This window comes from Grammomys surdaster, unplaced genomic scaffold, assembly GCF_004785775.1.
Source record: "Grammomys surdaster isolate TR1022 unplaced genomic scaffold, NIH_TR_1.0 332388, whole genome shotgun sequence".
NCBI classification, from domain to species: domain Eukaryota; kingdom Metazoa; phylum Chordata; class Mammalia; order Rodentia; family Muridae; genus Grammomys; species Grammomys surdaster.
The window spans coordinates 1-16147 of record NW_021627644.1 but is presented as its reverse complement, the minus strand read 5'-3'; the positions used below and the strand labels follow the sequence as shown (position 1 = coordinate 16147).

The following is a 16147-nucleotide window of genomic DNA, read 5'->3' as shown; positions in this document are numbered from 1 at the left end:
AGAAGAGAAGAGAAGAGAAGAGACGAGAGGAGAGGAGAGGAGAGGAGAGGAGAGGAGAGGAGAGGAGAGGAGAGGAGAGGAGAGGAGAGGAGAGAGAAGAAGAGAAGAGAGAGAGGCCAGGTGCAGCAACCAAATCTCACCACTAAGGCTGTCCATGACCTTTGAATCTGATGGCGTATAAACACAGTAGACTCAAATGGCTTGGCTCTTTCTGAAGCACACGTGCACAAGTGTCATTAACAGACAGACTAACCAAATAGGAGAGAAGGCAGCAGTGACAGCAGAAAAGTAAAATTCGTTTCTGGGTCGAGTGGGTAAGAGTTTCAGTGAAGTACAGACTTGTAGTTGTCATGAGGGCAAAGCGAAGCCTCAGCCAATGGTCTAGGATCCAGGCTGTCGGTTCAGCCACACACACAGCTGCTTTCTGCATTGTGAAATGATGTCACCCCTGCCGGACGCTGTATGAGAAACTTTGCACACATCTTCCACACAGTCTTCAGGAAGCTCTTACCAAAAAAACGAGTATTACCTCACACAGGGATAAGGCTGAGGTCATTTGGCAAGAGCTTGCAGATCATACAGCTAGCAGAGGGACCATCATGTGGCAGATTCAGAGCTAGGATCCTTTTTGCTTTTGTCTTTTTCCTCATGACCACAGTTCCTTTCATTGTGTCTTTCTCAGATTGTGTCCCAGTGAGCACCACTCAACATCCTTTACCCGGTAGGAAATTCTAGACTCAACTCCTGAAGCGTTTACATTGAATCTCGTTCAGGTTTTGTTCTTTCACGGGGTTGTGTGGCTGCATCAACTTTCAGTGTTAGACATGGAAGTCTTAAAAGGCACTCTGAAATCTCTAGACCCGAGGTGGCTCTCCCTGCTGCTCTGCAGTAGCAAATCAATTCCTCTTCAGAACCAGTAGCCATCCCCTTCCACTTGTTCACCTGAGAAGCTTCCAATGGCCAGAAAGCAGCCGCTGTGCCTTCTGATTCAGTGGGGACTAAAGCTCAGTGAACGTAGGTTAAGATAGAAGGCTCACTTTGAGCCTTAAAGCATCTGGTTATAGGCCAATGTCAGTGGCTGATTCAAAGCCTAGCATACATTGCAATTGCATTCCCAACCACTTCTAACCGAGTCCTCAGAAGGATGTTCCGCCTGTGTATCAGGCCAGCTGCTTTGTAGGGTGACAGGCTGTGGTAAGTTTCCATTGCCGTGTTTCTTATGCACTCAGTCCCTGATCAGAAGCAAGGTTGTGAAGGCAGAAACGTGGGCGGAGTAGACAATTCCTCGTCCACACCTTGAGTCTAGGCAGCTACCTGCTTCCACAGGGAATGATTCCACTCCGAGGCACCAAAGCTGGCTCCAGTTAGTTAGGTTAGAACACAAAGGCACCAGCCAGCTGGGCTCTGGAGAAGGCTAGCCAGCGTGTGTGTCATGCGGTTTCTGTCCTCACAGATGAGATGACTTTGTACACAAGTCTTTGAACAAATACTAGACTGGTATCTGGGGCTCGTGAGGCATCATGAGTTCCCGTGGGTCTGGCAGGCCCACCCCTGTGACTTTGGCCCCACAGGCTTTATCCTGGAATCTCTGTGCAGCCTAGGACTCCATCACTCTTGCATCCTGCATGCCGGGAAAAGCAGCAGCATACAGGTGACACCAGTTTCACATTATCTCGAGAAAGAGTCAGGCTGCCTTGACCCTGGCTGCTGTGGTCGCTTTGGAGTTTCTGAATACCTGATCGGAGAAAACATCTTCCTGTGTGGTCCTTCCCTGTGTCCTCTCCCAGAAGCTCTTTTCAGGTACTCTCCTTACACACACACACACACACACACACACACACACACACACACACACACATATGTATATTTCAAATGGACTTGCTTTTGTACATCCTGTAGCCTTCAGTGGCAGAGGTCTTGGCTTCAAGGCACTTTTCCTCCTACTCCAATGCAAAGTGCATAGGCTCTCTTTGATGACAGTCCTCTGTCTAACAGTGACAGCCTCTTTGTCCCCACCTGCCTTAACCACAACTTTACACATGCTACCCCTCCCTTGCCGAATTCCTTGAATTCCTATGCAGCAAGGCACAGGTCTCTTTTCTCATTGATAACTATGTTCGTGGTTCTTCCATTCTGCCATGAGACAGGGCCTACTGTGTCACAGGCTAGCCTCGAGCTTGCTAGATAGCCAAGAATGACCTTGAACTCCTGAGCCTCTGGCCTCCACTTCCTAAGTTGCCCAATTACATGAATATGTCACCATATCTGGCTTCTTTTTCAACTTATTTGCTAACTTAGAATTATTCCACAGAATTATTTCTACAAGCATTTACTGAATACCTAGTGTGGCAGTTTGAATATAAATGGCTCCCCTTGACCCACAGGGAATGGCACCATTAAGAGGTGTGGCCTTGTTGGAGTAGGTATGGTCTTGTTGGAGGAAGTGTGTCACTAGGGTCAGACTTTGAGGTTACAAGTGCTCAAGTCACACCCAATGTGGCTGTCTTTTCCTGCTGCCTGCGATCCAGATGTGGAACTCTCCGCTACTTCTCCAGCACCATGTCTGCCTGCATGCTGCCATGCTTTCTACCGTTACAACAATGGACTAAACCTCTGAAATGATATGCCATCCTCAACAACTACATTTTTTTTTTTTTAAGAGATGCTATGGTCATGGTATCTCTTCACAGTAATAGAACCCTAACTAAGACACTCAGTATGTGCCAGGTATGGCAAACTCTGTAATACAAAGGGCAATGGTTTGTGTTTACGAGAGAATGGTAATTATTTCACAGCACTGCTGGGGCTGGGGCAGAGACAGCACAATTGTGCACACACAAAAGGAAGATCTAACGCAGGTAGCGGGGTGGTCAGCAGAGACTGCAGGAGGTCATTTTGTTTTGGCTGAGTTCTGAGAGGCTCATTGAGCAAATCTAGGTAGGAAGGGGTCTAAAGGGCTTCAATATAGGAAGAGCACACTGCACTAGGCTGGGACATGAATTACAGCAGATCCGGTAACGCTATGCAGTTAACTGTTTGTAGCTTAGTGCTATGCTCTGCTTTCAAACCATCTTCCATTCTGTCTTAGTTAGCATTTTACTGCTGTGAACAGACACCATGACCAAGGCAACTTATATAAAGGGCATTTAATTGGCTGGTTTACAGGTTCAGAGGTTCAGTCCATTATCAAGGTAGGAAACAGGGCAGCTTCCAGGCAGGCATGGTGCTGGAGTTGCTGAGAGTTCTACATCTTCATCCAAAGAAAGGCAGGAGCTGACTGGCTCCCACATGGCTAAGAGGAGGGTCTCAAAGCCCATCCTGACAGTAACATACTTCCTCCAATAAGACCACACCTACTCCAGCAAGGCCACACCTTCTAACAGTGCCACTTCCTGGCCCCTGGATATACACTCCGGTTTTCTTTCTTTCTTTCTTTCTTTCTTTCTTTCTTTCTTTCTTTCTTTCTTTCTTTCTTTCTTTCTTTCTTTCCTTTCTTTCTTTCTCTTCCTTCCTTCCTTCCTTCCTTCCTTCCTTTCTCCCTCCCTCCCCCCCTCTCTCTCTTCTTTCTCAGATAATGCCTCAAGTGATCAATCCCCAATTTAGAATCACCGTGTTTGTGTGTGTGTGTGTGTGTGTGTGTGTGATGGGTGGGGGCAGGGGTTCAGATGGCTTCTATGGGCATGTCATTTCTGCCCTGGTTGTTCAAATCTTGGCCTTTCTTGTTGAAATGTGAAATTCATTCATTTGTTCTTTATTCCTGACTCTGAAATAACAAACCCCCCTTTTTAATAAACAGCTCACAGTACCTTCCTTCCCATTCCAAGTTGTCATCCAGTAGGAAGTTAAATCCTAATGGGGCAGGACAACAAAGAAATCGAATACCAGGGCTGCAGGGGGTTCATTGAAAATGAACAGTGGTAAATATATTAAAAAATGGGAGAGTCGGGCTAGAGAGATGGCTCAGCTGTTAAGAGCACTGACTGCTCTGCCAGAGGTCCTGAGTTCAATTCCCAGCAACCACATAGTGGCTCACAACCATCTGTAATGGGATCCGATGCACTTTCTAGTGTGTGTCTGAAGACAGCTGCAGTGTACTCACATAAATAAAAAATAAATCTAAAAAAAGGGGGGGGAGAGTCCTCTTAACTGGCACATATTACAGCTTGCCCAAGGGTCCATGTGAAATGAATTGATTGTTAGTGTTGGTGGTACAAGGTGAGCACAGAGCCCTCCAGGAAGGGCCAGTTAAGTTTTTCCAATTGTTCAATTAAATTAGTATGGTTTTGTGTACTGTGCCTTGGGATGGGATCTCGGGGATATGGGAAGTAGGTTAAGAAGGACAAAAAATATAAAGATGAACTGGGGTATAGATTAATAGGAGAGTACCTGCTGAACATGCAGAAGGCCTAGGGGGTCAATCCCTAGCAATGAGGGAGGAAGGAAGGAAGGAAGGAAGGAAGGAAGGAAGCAAGGAAGGAAGGAAGGAAGGAAGGAAGGGACCTAAGATAGTCAATCCCCTTAATTAAGTTCATATGTAATAAAGAACTGAGAGGAACATACATAAATTGCTTCTTTATTTTTAAGACCTTAAACACACAATTATAAAACTATAGATTATTAAGTTAAAAACCTCAGTGTTTCTATTGCCTCTCTTAATCCGCTATTACCATCAGTAAGTGTCATAAGCAAAGGAAAAGTTAGGTTATACATACTTGGGTGTTTTGTTTGGGATTTGGCTTTTGAAATGTCATGATTATTTCATTCCTGAGCTATCTTAAAACCTTATTATAGAAAACCAGAAAAATAAAGTATAAAATGTGCACATAAATATCACCACACCGTAATCAAAATAATCTACAGCAACTCAATGGGTTCTCAAGGTAAGGTAATCATATTCTCAACAAAGCAAAGACTGCAACAGAAACCACGCCCCCTCCCAGCAGGGCTGCTCTCCTAAGGGGATGTCCAGCACTGACTGTCAGCTGCTGGGTAGCCTATGTGTGGGATGGGACCTGCATATGTGCTTCTGGGAAATCTTTAAAATTATAAACCTTCTACAGAAAACAGGATTTTGTGAAGAATAGCGTCCCAGTAAAATCCTTATAAAACATTAGTTACCATTTGTACACACAGCTTTTAGTATTCTTCATTAAGTCAGACTCAGAATAACAAATGTATTTCTTCTCACATGCAGAACCTAAGTACACAATCCTAACAAGACACTAGACGGTGGATGAAAGACAGCAAAGAAACACAAAATGTATTTACGCTCATTTTAAAATTTTTATTATTTGAGGCAGGGTCTTAGTATGTGGCCCTGGCTGGCCTGGAACTCAGTATGTAAACCAGGCTAGCCTTGAACTCAAAGATCCACCTACCTCTGTGTCTGCAGCTGGGATTAAAAGTGTGCACTAAAACATCCAGAATATTTGTTCTTATAAGTGAAATCTAGATTCCAGTGCATGTGTGTGTGTGTGGGTGTGTGTGTGTGACAGGGAGGAGTGGGGCAGAAGTGGGGCTCTGGAGGGAGGATCTGAGTGTGGGAGGATGGGGAGCAAAATGATGGAGAGAAAATGAGCAAGGTACAATGAGATATTATTATATGTCACGATGGGTGCTGCTACTTTGTGTGCTAGCTAAAAATCTCCAATAAAATGTTGGGGGAAGGGGCTGTGAAATGGCTCAGTGACTACAGGACTTGCCACCAAGCCTGACTACCTGACTTTGATCTACAGAATCCACATGGCAGGAGAGAACACAAGCTGCCCTCTGACCTCCACAAGTGGGCCTCTGCATAAACAAACACTACATCATAAAAACCCCCAAAGACCAATTTCTAGTGATCTATAGTAACTCACTTAGCATTCTAGTTAGCCTCACTGTTGCTGTGGTAAGACACTGACCAAACATGAGAAAGAGGGAAACATGTTCCAGGCTTGCAAGTTCCCTGGAGGCTGGAACTGAAGCAGAGCCCACAGTGGAAAAACTGCTTACTGGTTGCTCTCCAGGACTTGCTCACAGCACCCATGAGCGTTTTTATTCAACCCAGAACCAGCTGTCCAAGTGTGGTACTATCCTGATGGGTGGGGCCCTCACACATCAATCCTTAATCAAGAAAATGCCACCAACAGGTCCACAAGCCAAACTGATGGAGGCAGTTTCTTAGGTGGGGAAGGTCTGTCTTATCAGGTAGGTCTAGTTTAAGTTGACACAAACTAGCTAGTACAAGTGGTTATGGGCAAGTAATGTTCATTGAATGAACATCTGTAAGTGTGCATTGTTCACCAATGGGTGGGGTGCCGTGTGTCTCAGCAGAGGGCACGAGCAGCTGTGTCGCCTCAACCATGGCTACCTCTCCTCCTAAAGTCACTTACACGTATGTGCTTGCCTACTTCTCACAGGTATCGTAAGAAGTCAGGAAGAGAGATATCCAATTTTCTGGTGGGCAATATTATTCCTGAATTTGGAGATCAAAGGAAAATGAATCATAAAATTCTTTCCTATCATTTTATATCTTAGAGGTCTTTGCCTCATGTGCCAAACCAAGATTGAAAGTTTCCCTAAATTTTTATATTTGTGTGTGTTGTGTCACATTTGCACGCTTGTGGGAGCTGGTTCCCTTCTTTGAACACGAGTCTAAGGGCTGAACTCAGGATTAGCAACAAGCACCTTTACCCACTGAGCCATCTTGCTGGCCCCTTTTTTCCCGCCTCCCCACCCCAAACTAATTTTTGGATTCTGTGAGTATCTGCATAATATCTTTAATGTAAACTTTTTTTTGCAAGTAAGCTTTCCTCTTTTCCTGTTTTCAAAAGTATTTTAGTGGAAATACATGTTGGATAGCCTCACGGCTTCCTTAACTTACCAATTTCCCTTCTGTGTGTTTTCTGGTCTCATGACTAAAATAGTCACATCTCAACATAAGTAACAGACACCGCCTGAGGAAAACTCTGTCCCTTATTAGACTGTTCACCTATCATGCATGAAGGCCCTAGGTTCCATCCACAGCACCCTATACAGGCAGCCAGGTGCACTCAGGTGAAGACCTGAGACCAGAAACTCAAGGTCTCACCCCCACCAGCTACACAATAACTTCAAGACCAATTTGAAGTACAAAAGACCCTATCTCAACAAAACCAAGTAAAAATTAATGCCTAATGCTATTTGACACATATATATTAATGTATACTCTCCTAAAATACAGTATGTGTTTCTGGTCAGGCCCCTGCATAAGTGGTATACATCTGGCTTGGAGAAGAAATATTAGATGAATATATAATAAAATTTCTCCTTGGAATTCTATTCCTTCTCCAGCATTAATACCAAGAACTGTCTTTTTTCCTTTTTTTTTTTTTGAGATGGTATTAATGTAGCCCAGGCTGGTCCAGAACTTACTATGTCACCTAGGATAACCTTGAACTCTTGATTTTCTTGCCTCCATGTCTCAAGTGCTGGGATTACAGCTGCACACCCAGCTTTGGAATCTAGACAGTGTCTGCCTGTCAGACTTGTTACATACCAACGGAAAATTCAGTCTCCCTGTTTCCGGGAGGCACCGGGCCCTTTCCCACTTCTCTGCTGATATTCTGGAGTCTTCTAGAAAAATTAAGTGCAATCCAAAGGTACTTTTCAGACTCACTGGGTCTAACACCACTGCTCAGACAGCTCTCCCCAAACACCCACTGGGCTGTAGGCTGTCTGTTCCTATTTAACAGTGCTTTCAGCTACCACACCCAGCAGGACTTCATCACACAGAGATAAGATACAGTCCCCTCTCTTGTCACCTTACACTGTAAGTGCTCTGGACATCAGCTTGTGTTACACAACATGGTACCAGACCAGTGAGATGGCTCAGTCGATCTAAAGTGCCTGGTGGTCAGAGTGAATGGAGAGAACTAACTTCCAGGAGATGTCCTGACCGCCACACACTTGCTCTCATTCATACACAGTAACACATGATAAACAATAATACGAACCCAAAATCATGGAGTGACGGCAGTGAGCTCCCCTTAAATGGCAGTGAGCTCCCTGGCGGGAACAGCGGGCTACAAAGAGAAACAGTCAAGCAGGCCGTGGGTGGAGAGAACACTTGGTTTGGATTACAGCTCTGCCACTAATTAGTGTGAGTCATTTAAACTCATCTCCATCAGGGGAAGGGAGAGAGAGCTTTTACCTCCATCTAAAGAAAAGAGGGAACCCCAGGGTGCTTCTCCTGGGGTTATGGCTATTCTCAGAGAGAGGCCGGTGCCTACACCAAAGTGTGTGAAGGCATCACCTGGATTCATCAGACCACTGCTGCCACCAAGTAAGCAAGCGCCTTCATCTCTTCAGGAGCCACCTCCTCGCAGTCAGTGTCACCTTCTGTGCCCAATGCCAGGACCAAAATAAAAGTATTTTGTTCTGGAAAAACATGAAGAAAAGGAATGCAAAGCATAGAACCAATAAAAGCCACATGTGCTAAGAGCTTTGTTTTTTCTCCCCAACACTTGCCAACAGGGACTTTCACAGAACATAAAATAAAATTCCACTCCGCAATCCAATGGGTCATCATCAATTTTTATAGCAAATAACCTGCTGTGAATGACAGAATTCTTGATCAGAACAAAAATCTCTCAGAGTTCAATATGATAATCGTCAAGTTAATTAAAAAGGAAAGTCACATGTTCTTAAAAAATCCTCATTACAAATAGGTAGGAAAAAAATCCTTAATTTAAATGAGGTTTAAGATTATGCTTAGTCATTAAATGTATTCTGAAAATAACATCATGTTTTTAGAATACAAACAGTAATTACTTGGTAGTATCCACAAACGAATGACAATGGATTCATTCACTGATGAATGAAACTTGGTATTGCATTTTCTCCAAGCAGCAAATTTAAGGTTCCTACTGATTAAAAAGTATCACCAATACCACCAAAACCAAAAAACTTCTACAAACAAACCAACCACCAAACCAACTGTCAAGCAAAATATTTTTAATTAGTAGGCTGATCATAAATAAATCCACATAAAAGATTTAACAGAATTAACAAAGTTTCATGTTTCTTTTGTGGACTTAATTCATAATATGCATTAGTCAATCTCATTCCCTCACTGACAGAGCTGTCATCCAACAATGCAGCACGGTTGAAGCAATTCATAGTCTTAGTTACATTTTACATTTTCTTTACAAATGTAACACTTATATACATTATATATATTTTTTTCTATAGTTCATGTACTGAAACTCTATTGTCTTTACAGGGAAAATGTTGAATTCATTTAATGAGCATGAATCATTCCTGTTCAAAAGTAATTCATACAAACGAGTACCACAGTACCGCTGCCCTTTGGCATCTCTTGTCAGAGTTCAAGTCCAGCAATGTTAATTGTATGGTGACTTCATCTAGTTTTAGATTGTGACATGTCATTCCATGGTCCTCAGGTCTGCTGGCTGGCAGAAGAGCACTGCTGCTCTCCTGAGAGTGCGCAGAAACCGACTCCATCTGATGGCTGTGGCAGCGTCCTGGGAGGGCTCTGCTCTGTCTTGCTCTCTCTTCCCGTAATCTCTGGCCCAAGCCTCAGACAGAGTGATGTGCGTCGTGTCTTCTAACAGCAGTTACCTCGTGTCAAGTCCCCTGTGTGCTTCTCCGATGGATGGAGCTCCCCCTGGCCGTGGAGTGGTTCATCTGACTCAGCTCTGTTTACCTCACTTACAAATCTGCTGCTGAATGTGAATCAGAAACTCATAGTAGGAGAACGCGGCTTCTGTGCGGTCTTCAATTAAATGCTGAAAAAAGTCTGCTTTGGCAGGACTCTCATCTCTGAAAGGCAGAAAACAGCATTTATCTAAAATATATATTATTACAAAGAAAAGCTATACATTGTAGACATCACTACTACATGGGGCTTCAGGAAAATCCTGAAATTTGCTTTGAGGAGAAGCACAGGAAGGATGACGCCATCAAGAAGTTATGGAAGACTTACTTTACCATGTGAAGGACAGGGCTTAATGGTCGGCTGTCTCTAAGCCAAGTCACAAAGGATCTAGTTCTTTCTGATGGAAGTGTGTCTAGCTCTGGAAGATGTGTCTGGTAAAAGAAATAGAATTAGAAAACACAAACACATGGGACTCCTGAGCATACCAGTCCCCTTTCAGGCTGTACTCTTTTTAGAAAATGTAACACAACAGTATTTAACCCTGTAAGCATGTGTACATACACAATTTCACAATGAACAGCTTTTGGGAGAAAGAATTTACTGTAGTGTACACTGTGTGATTTAATTAGTACGGCTATCCTCAACAGGCTCTCTTAAGAAGTCTTAAAAACCTTTCCCATCTTGTAGATAGCGGGGTAGCAATGGAACTGGGGCTCCCAGGGCCGCCAACGACAAGCCAGCATTCTGCCCTGAGAACCAAAAGCAACAACCACATGAATGGAATTTCAGTTGTAGAAAAGAAGTGTGCTTCCTGGTAGGTATATGGATATTTTACGTGACTACTGTATTGTTCTAGATAACCCAGCAAAGTCTACACAAACTGATGTGCTACTGGGACTCTTACAACTTCTGGTTTCTTCTAAGGCAATATTCAAATGAAGGCAATCACTAAGCTCCAAATTCGCCTTAAAATTACACACATAACTTACTTGAAAAAAAAAAAAACACATTCCAAGAATTTCATTTTTCTTCGATTTTTTTTTTTAAAGATTTACTTAGTTTGGGGGCCTGGAGAGATAGCTCAGTGGTTAAGAGCACTGGCTGCTCTTCCAGGGGACCCAGGTTCAACTCCCAGCATCCACATGGCAATTTACAATTGTCTGGCACACAAATCTAGGTGAACCAATACCCTGTTCTTGTCTCTGTGGGCACCCAGCAGACATACCCATAGGTAGACATACACAGAAGCAAAACACTCATGACATAAAATGAATAACTTTAAAAAGGAAGAGTTCCCTCCTTGTGCCTAGCAGGATAAAAAGTATTTATGTCTACGGGTGTTTTGTCTGCATGCGCGTCTGTGCACGGTGTGTCTTGCCAGCATGTACGTCTGTGCACGGTGTTTTGCCTGCATGCACGTCTGTGCACATATGTTTTGCCTGCATGCGCATCTGTGCACGTGTGTTTTGCCTGCATACACATCTGTGTACGGTGTGCATGCAGTGCACTGAGGCCAGGAGAGGGTGCTAGATCCCTTGGAACTGGAGTTACTTGGAACCACCGCTGAATTATCATATATTTAATTCATGTCAATACTTAATTCTTTTTAAATAAGATTTTCAGAAGTGTTTTTTGTAGATCTGTTTTTGAGACAGTCTTACTGTGTAGCCCTGGATGGCCTTGAACTCACTACATAGACGAGGTTTGCACTGAGCCCAGAGGTCTGCCTGTTTCTGCCTCTCCAGTGCTGGGATTAAAGGTCTCCAGTGTTACCACAGCAGACATCTATTTATTTATTTGGTTGTTTTTTATTTTCTTAGTCACAATGTAGTCAGGTTGGCCTTAACCTCCTCATCTTCCTTCACCCATCTCTCAAATGCTGGGCTTCTAGGTGGATACAAGCATCCCTAGCACAAGAAAAACAAAACTGAAAGGAGAGCTCTCCATCTTCAACAATCCTGACACTTCGAACCGTATTCCTGGGGAATCACTGCCATATATCAGCACCTGTGAGCCTAAGTTCTAATGACTTTAGTGCCTCAACTTTAAGGCTAACCTCAAGGAAAACAACCCACTCCATAAAACTTACTGGGCACAATAGTGAGATGCCCACTCTACAGCCCTGTACCCAGCAAAAATGGCTCATGAGACATGACCAAGCATTTCCCCTTAACTTCTATACAATCCCTCCCCTCAGTCATCCTGTCCTCCGAGAACTTGCCTACTGGCTGTCCTTGAAGCATATTTTAATGAATCCTTTCTCTGCTCATGTACCCGATAAATAACATTTACAGTCACAGCAGCAGCCTTCTAGACTGTCTCAGAGATGACAGAAAGGCCAAGTAGTGTATAACTCCATTAGTATGACTTATCGAGAATAGGTAAAATCATAACAAAAACTAGGCTGATAGTTGCTGGGAGGATGGGGTAACCGGACACAAAGGGTCTCTTCCTTGAGTGTGGTGGGAGTGTTTGGAATTAGACAGTGGCGCTGGAGAGGCAGGATGAAAAGGGAAACCAAGGGAAGACAAACAGAGCCTCCGGAGCCCGAGAATGACTCTTGTCAGTTGGCAGTCAAGAGGCTCAACACAAACCAACAAGACCTGCTGTGGAGACTGAGCTAGACACTGTGGCTGGCTCCCACAGTCCTCATGCTCAGGAGGCCGAGGTGGGAGGACTACTGCAGATTCAAGGCCAGCCTGGAGTGTGCAGTGAGTTCCCGGATAGCTCAACTAAACGCAGAGACCCTGTCTCACCATCAACAACAACCCCCCAAAACCAAACCAAACCAAACAACAACAAAACAAAAAGATCACCTAAGATACCTACAGACCCAATATTCCCTTATGACAGCAATTATTTCAAACATGAATGTCTGAATATCATAAGACATGCTTAATGGCCAAAGTGTATATGACATTTGAGTGTAGCCTTACTCTCTTTGGAGGTACAAGCACACACCCCTTTGAGAGGATCACAAAAGAGTAGGAACTTTGAATACAGTCAAAATACATGTCTAAAACTCTGTGATATGGAATAGTAATGAGTCCTGCAAATGATACACTGCGAATGTATCCAGCTATACTCTTCAAAACGGTAAACTAAGCCAGATGCCAGAAAACACGCCTGCAATCCTAGCTCATGGGGACAGAAAGACTGCCAACCTGAGGCCAACCTGCTTTATAGAGTGAGTCCTAAGTCAGCCTAGACTACATAGAGAGATACCGTTTTAAAAAGGGTGGAGGAGGAAAGAAAGGTAAACTTACAAAATATTTATATTAACAATAGCAAAAATACCAACATACATACATAAATAAAACTTAATAGTGCAAAAACTGTTGACGAAAAGTTACTTCCTCTAGGCCTAAGTTTGACAAGACCCTTGCAGCGCCATCAAGGAGGAGAGGTAACCTTGGTGTGCAGTCATGCAAACAAAGTAGGTGGAACAACACCCTGGCAAGTTAGGTCTATGCAAAGACAATGAGTCTGCTAATACTTCCTCTGGGAGAAGCCACACCCTCAGCTGGGTTCATCCACCAGGCTCTCCTGCCTCCCACCTGTATGTAGGTACTGAGGAATGAAAGAGGCAGGTTAACTGAAGGGGACTCCATGGTTAAGTGTCCTAAGAATTTTGAGTCCCCCACATCTGTGTGGGTAACCGCGCATGTATGTTCCTGTACGTAGGCCAAATAAATTCACTGCTCACAAAGCTGGCTTGGATGGAACTCTTGCTTTGTCTGTCTTCAGTGTTCTATCCCAGGTACTCGGACATTTGTTTACCTCCTCCAGAAAAGTACCCACACAACACAGTGCACTGACCATTTTCTGTGGGATTGACGCAAAGTCAGGATACCCAAGCACATGCTCTATGAAGTTACTGTCACAGCCTTTGCCAATCCAAATGTAGAAAACCTGAAACATGAAAAGGGAGGGGGCACAACATTCAGTTCCCTTATAGAAAGTCCATTACAACTATTTTGGTTATCATATATATCATCACTACACTGTCTCAAACATGAAATCTAACAAACATAAAGGGGAGATATAATTAGAGCATTGTGAACCTAGTTCTAAGAATCAAAAGCAGTTCCCATTGTCTGCTTAAATTTTAAGGCTTCTTATAATATTTTACATTCTTCCTCATTTAAGGTTTATTATTTAGGTGCTGGAGAGATTGCTAAGTGGTTAAGAAATTCTCTGCCCTTGCAAAGGACCCAGGTTTGGTGCCAGTATCTACATGGTGGCTCATAACCATCTGTTTAACGCCAGCTCCGGGGATCCAATGCTCTCTTCGGATATTTCCAGGTACCAGGCATTCATGCGGTACATGTACATATATGCAGACAAAATACTCATGTACATAAAGTCAAAATTTTAATACTTTAAAAATATTCTTTCTATGTGTATTTTGCTTATATGCATGTTTGTGTACCTCTTGTGTGCAGTGTCCAGAGGCAGATCTCCTGGAGCTGAAGTTACAGATGGCTGTACACTGCCCCATGGGTGCTGGGAACCGACTCAGTGAGAACATATTACTTTAATGAGAAAGCTGGCCCTCCTTCTCATTCACTCCTTCTGCTCCTGAGTTCCGTGTTGTATACACTTGTCTTGACTACTGGACGCCCTCCCCACTCCTGAGCAGTGAGTGACTTCTCCATTCCTGAGCAATGAGTGACTTCTCTGACTACTGGTCACCCCTCCCAGACTCCTGAGCAGTGACTTCTCTGACTACTGGACACCCCTCCCCCACTCCTGAGCAGTGAGTGACTTCTCTGACCCTGGCAATGGATGGAAGTTGAATTACAAAAGAAATTCTTGAGCTCAACTTGAATTTTATGATTCTGGTGGTCAGGTTCTTGATGGCAGTAATTCCTTTTCTGAGTATATCTAACTCTTATTTGCTAATTCATGCTAATGTGCTGTCCTTCTATAGGGTCTAAAGTAAACTGAGCCCCTGTGCCCGGTAGATTCCTTGTGTCACATCTGCTTATGCCCTGTCTGTTCGGTGAAAACAGGGCCAGACTGGGTGCTTCGTCTGCCAGTCAGAGCAGAAACTCTGTTACCAGGATGATGCTTACTGAGCCGCAGTCCATGAGGAAAGCGCCTTCTCTGGTCAGTTTCTCAGCAGACAGTTTCTGAAGAGGTGGCTGAGGCACTACCCTGTCATTAACATGTATGGCGCCCTGAAGAGAAAAGGTAGAACTCAGCCACAGAGCAGAGCATTGCTACCAACACTAAAATACGACACTTCCATTTTAGAGACTGACAACTCTACTGACTGGATACCATGGGTTCACAGTAGGATAAACATGTTCAACTGTGTTCCAATTTGAAAGGTAAAAATGTCCATGGATCGTCTGTCTCACTCACTTCCCTTCTGAGGTCAGTGTTAAAAACTACCACATTGGACTACCACTTTTTACAACATAATACAACACATGGAATGATAATTAAGCCTCAAGAATACAGCTTGAAGATAAGGAAGAAAAGATACTCTACAGCTGTGCATTTAATTAATTACTAGATAACAGACCTGGTTTACTATGTAACTAGTCCTGCAACCTGGACACATCACAAACTGCCAATAACTACAAAATGCAAATGGCGATCACTCAAGAACTTAGCTTTGAATCAAATATTAAAAGCAAACCCGTGCTGAGTTCCTTCCCACAGGCTGATAGCATTTGAATGTCCTCTCCGTACCTAGATCTCTAAGTACCTATCTGAATGCTTATCTCCACGGACAAGAGCATGGAAGACCTAACCTACAAAGTTAGGCGTGACACCAAAACAAGCCCACCAACTGCACTCAGGTACACACCTCGTCTGTCAGCCTGTCTATCCTGTATAAGTTGGGATGGATCATTTTCATTAGATGCACAAGTGGCTGCGACTTCATCTGACACATGGCGTACACACGGTCATCCAGGCGCGTGCTTGTGCCTGTTCTAAATGCTTTCTGCAAGGAAGAAGACACACGATCCAAGTGAAGCACACATGTAGGAAGTCAACAGCAAGCAGTCCCAGGAAAAGCTCATCTGTAAGTCCATACACTTAGTTTCAAGACTCAGCTGATATTTAATAGGTAAGGAAGTAAATTAGTATCTCTGAACTATCCTGTCCTTGTGGGAAAAGCAAACATTCTGCAGGTTGCTGTACCTCACAGCACCTGTTAACAGGATGCAACAGTGGGAAGAAAGGCAGTCAGTAAACCTTTGACCTTTCCCTTAGCAGAGTCTCGTCCAGAAATACATGTGAAGGGCTGGCTTTGACGACATCATAATTCAAACTGTTCATTCAAATGAAGTAAAAAGGACATACGCTTTGACAGGTGTCACGGAGCCTCTGCGCACCTCCATACCTCACACTTTCCCCTGAGTTTTCAAGTCTTAAACTGCTAAAGTTCATAATCCTCTAGCTAAGAACCGAAAACAACAAAGACTTCATTTCTTCGTTTTCTTGAGATTGTAAAAAACTGATAGAGAGAAGGGAGAAAGACAGAGAGAG

At 43.7% G+C, this 16147-nt stretch overlaps 1 protein-coding gene across 1 annotated transcript; it reads right to left on the bottom strand.

The window, feature by feature from the left end:
* Nucleotides 1-8535: 8535 nt before the first annotated feature.
* Nucleotides 8536-15640, bottom strand: LOC114616528 (protein transport protein Sec24B-like). The gene is made up of 5 exons (XM_028761970.1): nucleotides 15462-15640; nucleotides 14719-14823; nucleotides 13460-13552; nucleotides 9968-10071; nucleotides 8536-9804 (listed from the first exon to the last, which is right to left on the bottom strand). Exons 1-5 carry the CDS (start codon nucleotides 15546-15548, stop codon nucleotides 9690-9692), a joined length of 504 nt encoding a protein of 167 aa, XP_028617803.1. The 5' UTR covers nucleotides 15549-15640; the 3' UTR covers nucleotides 8536-9689.
* Between the last annotated feature and the right edge of the window lie 507 nt (nucleotides 15641-16147).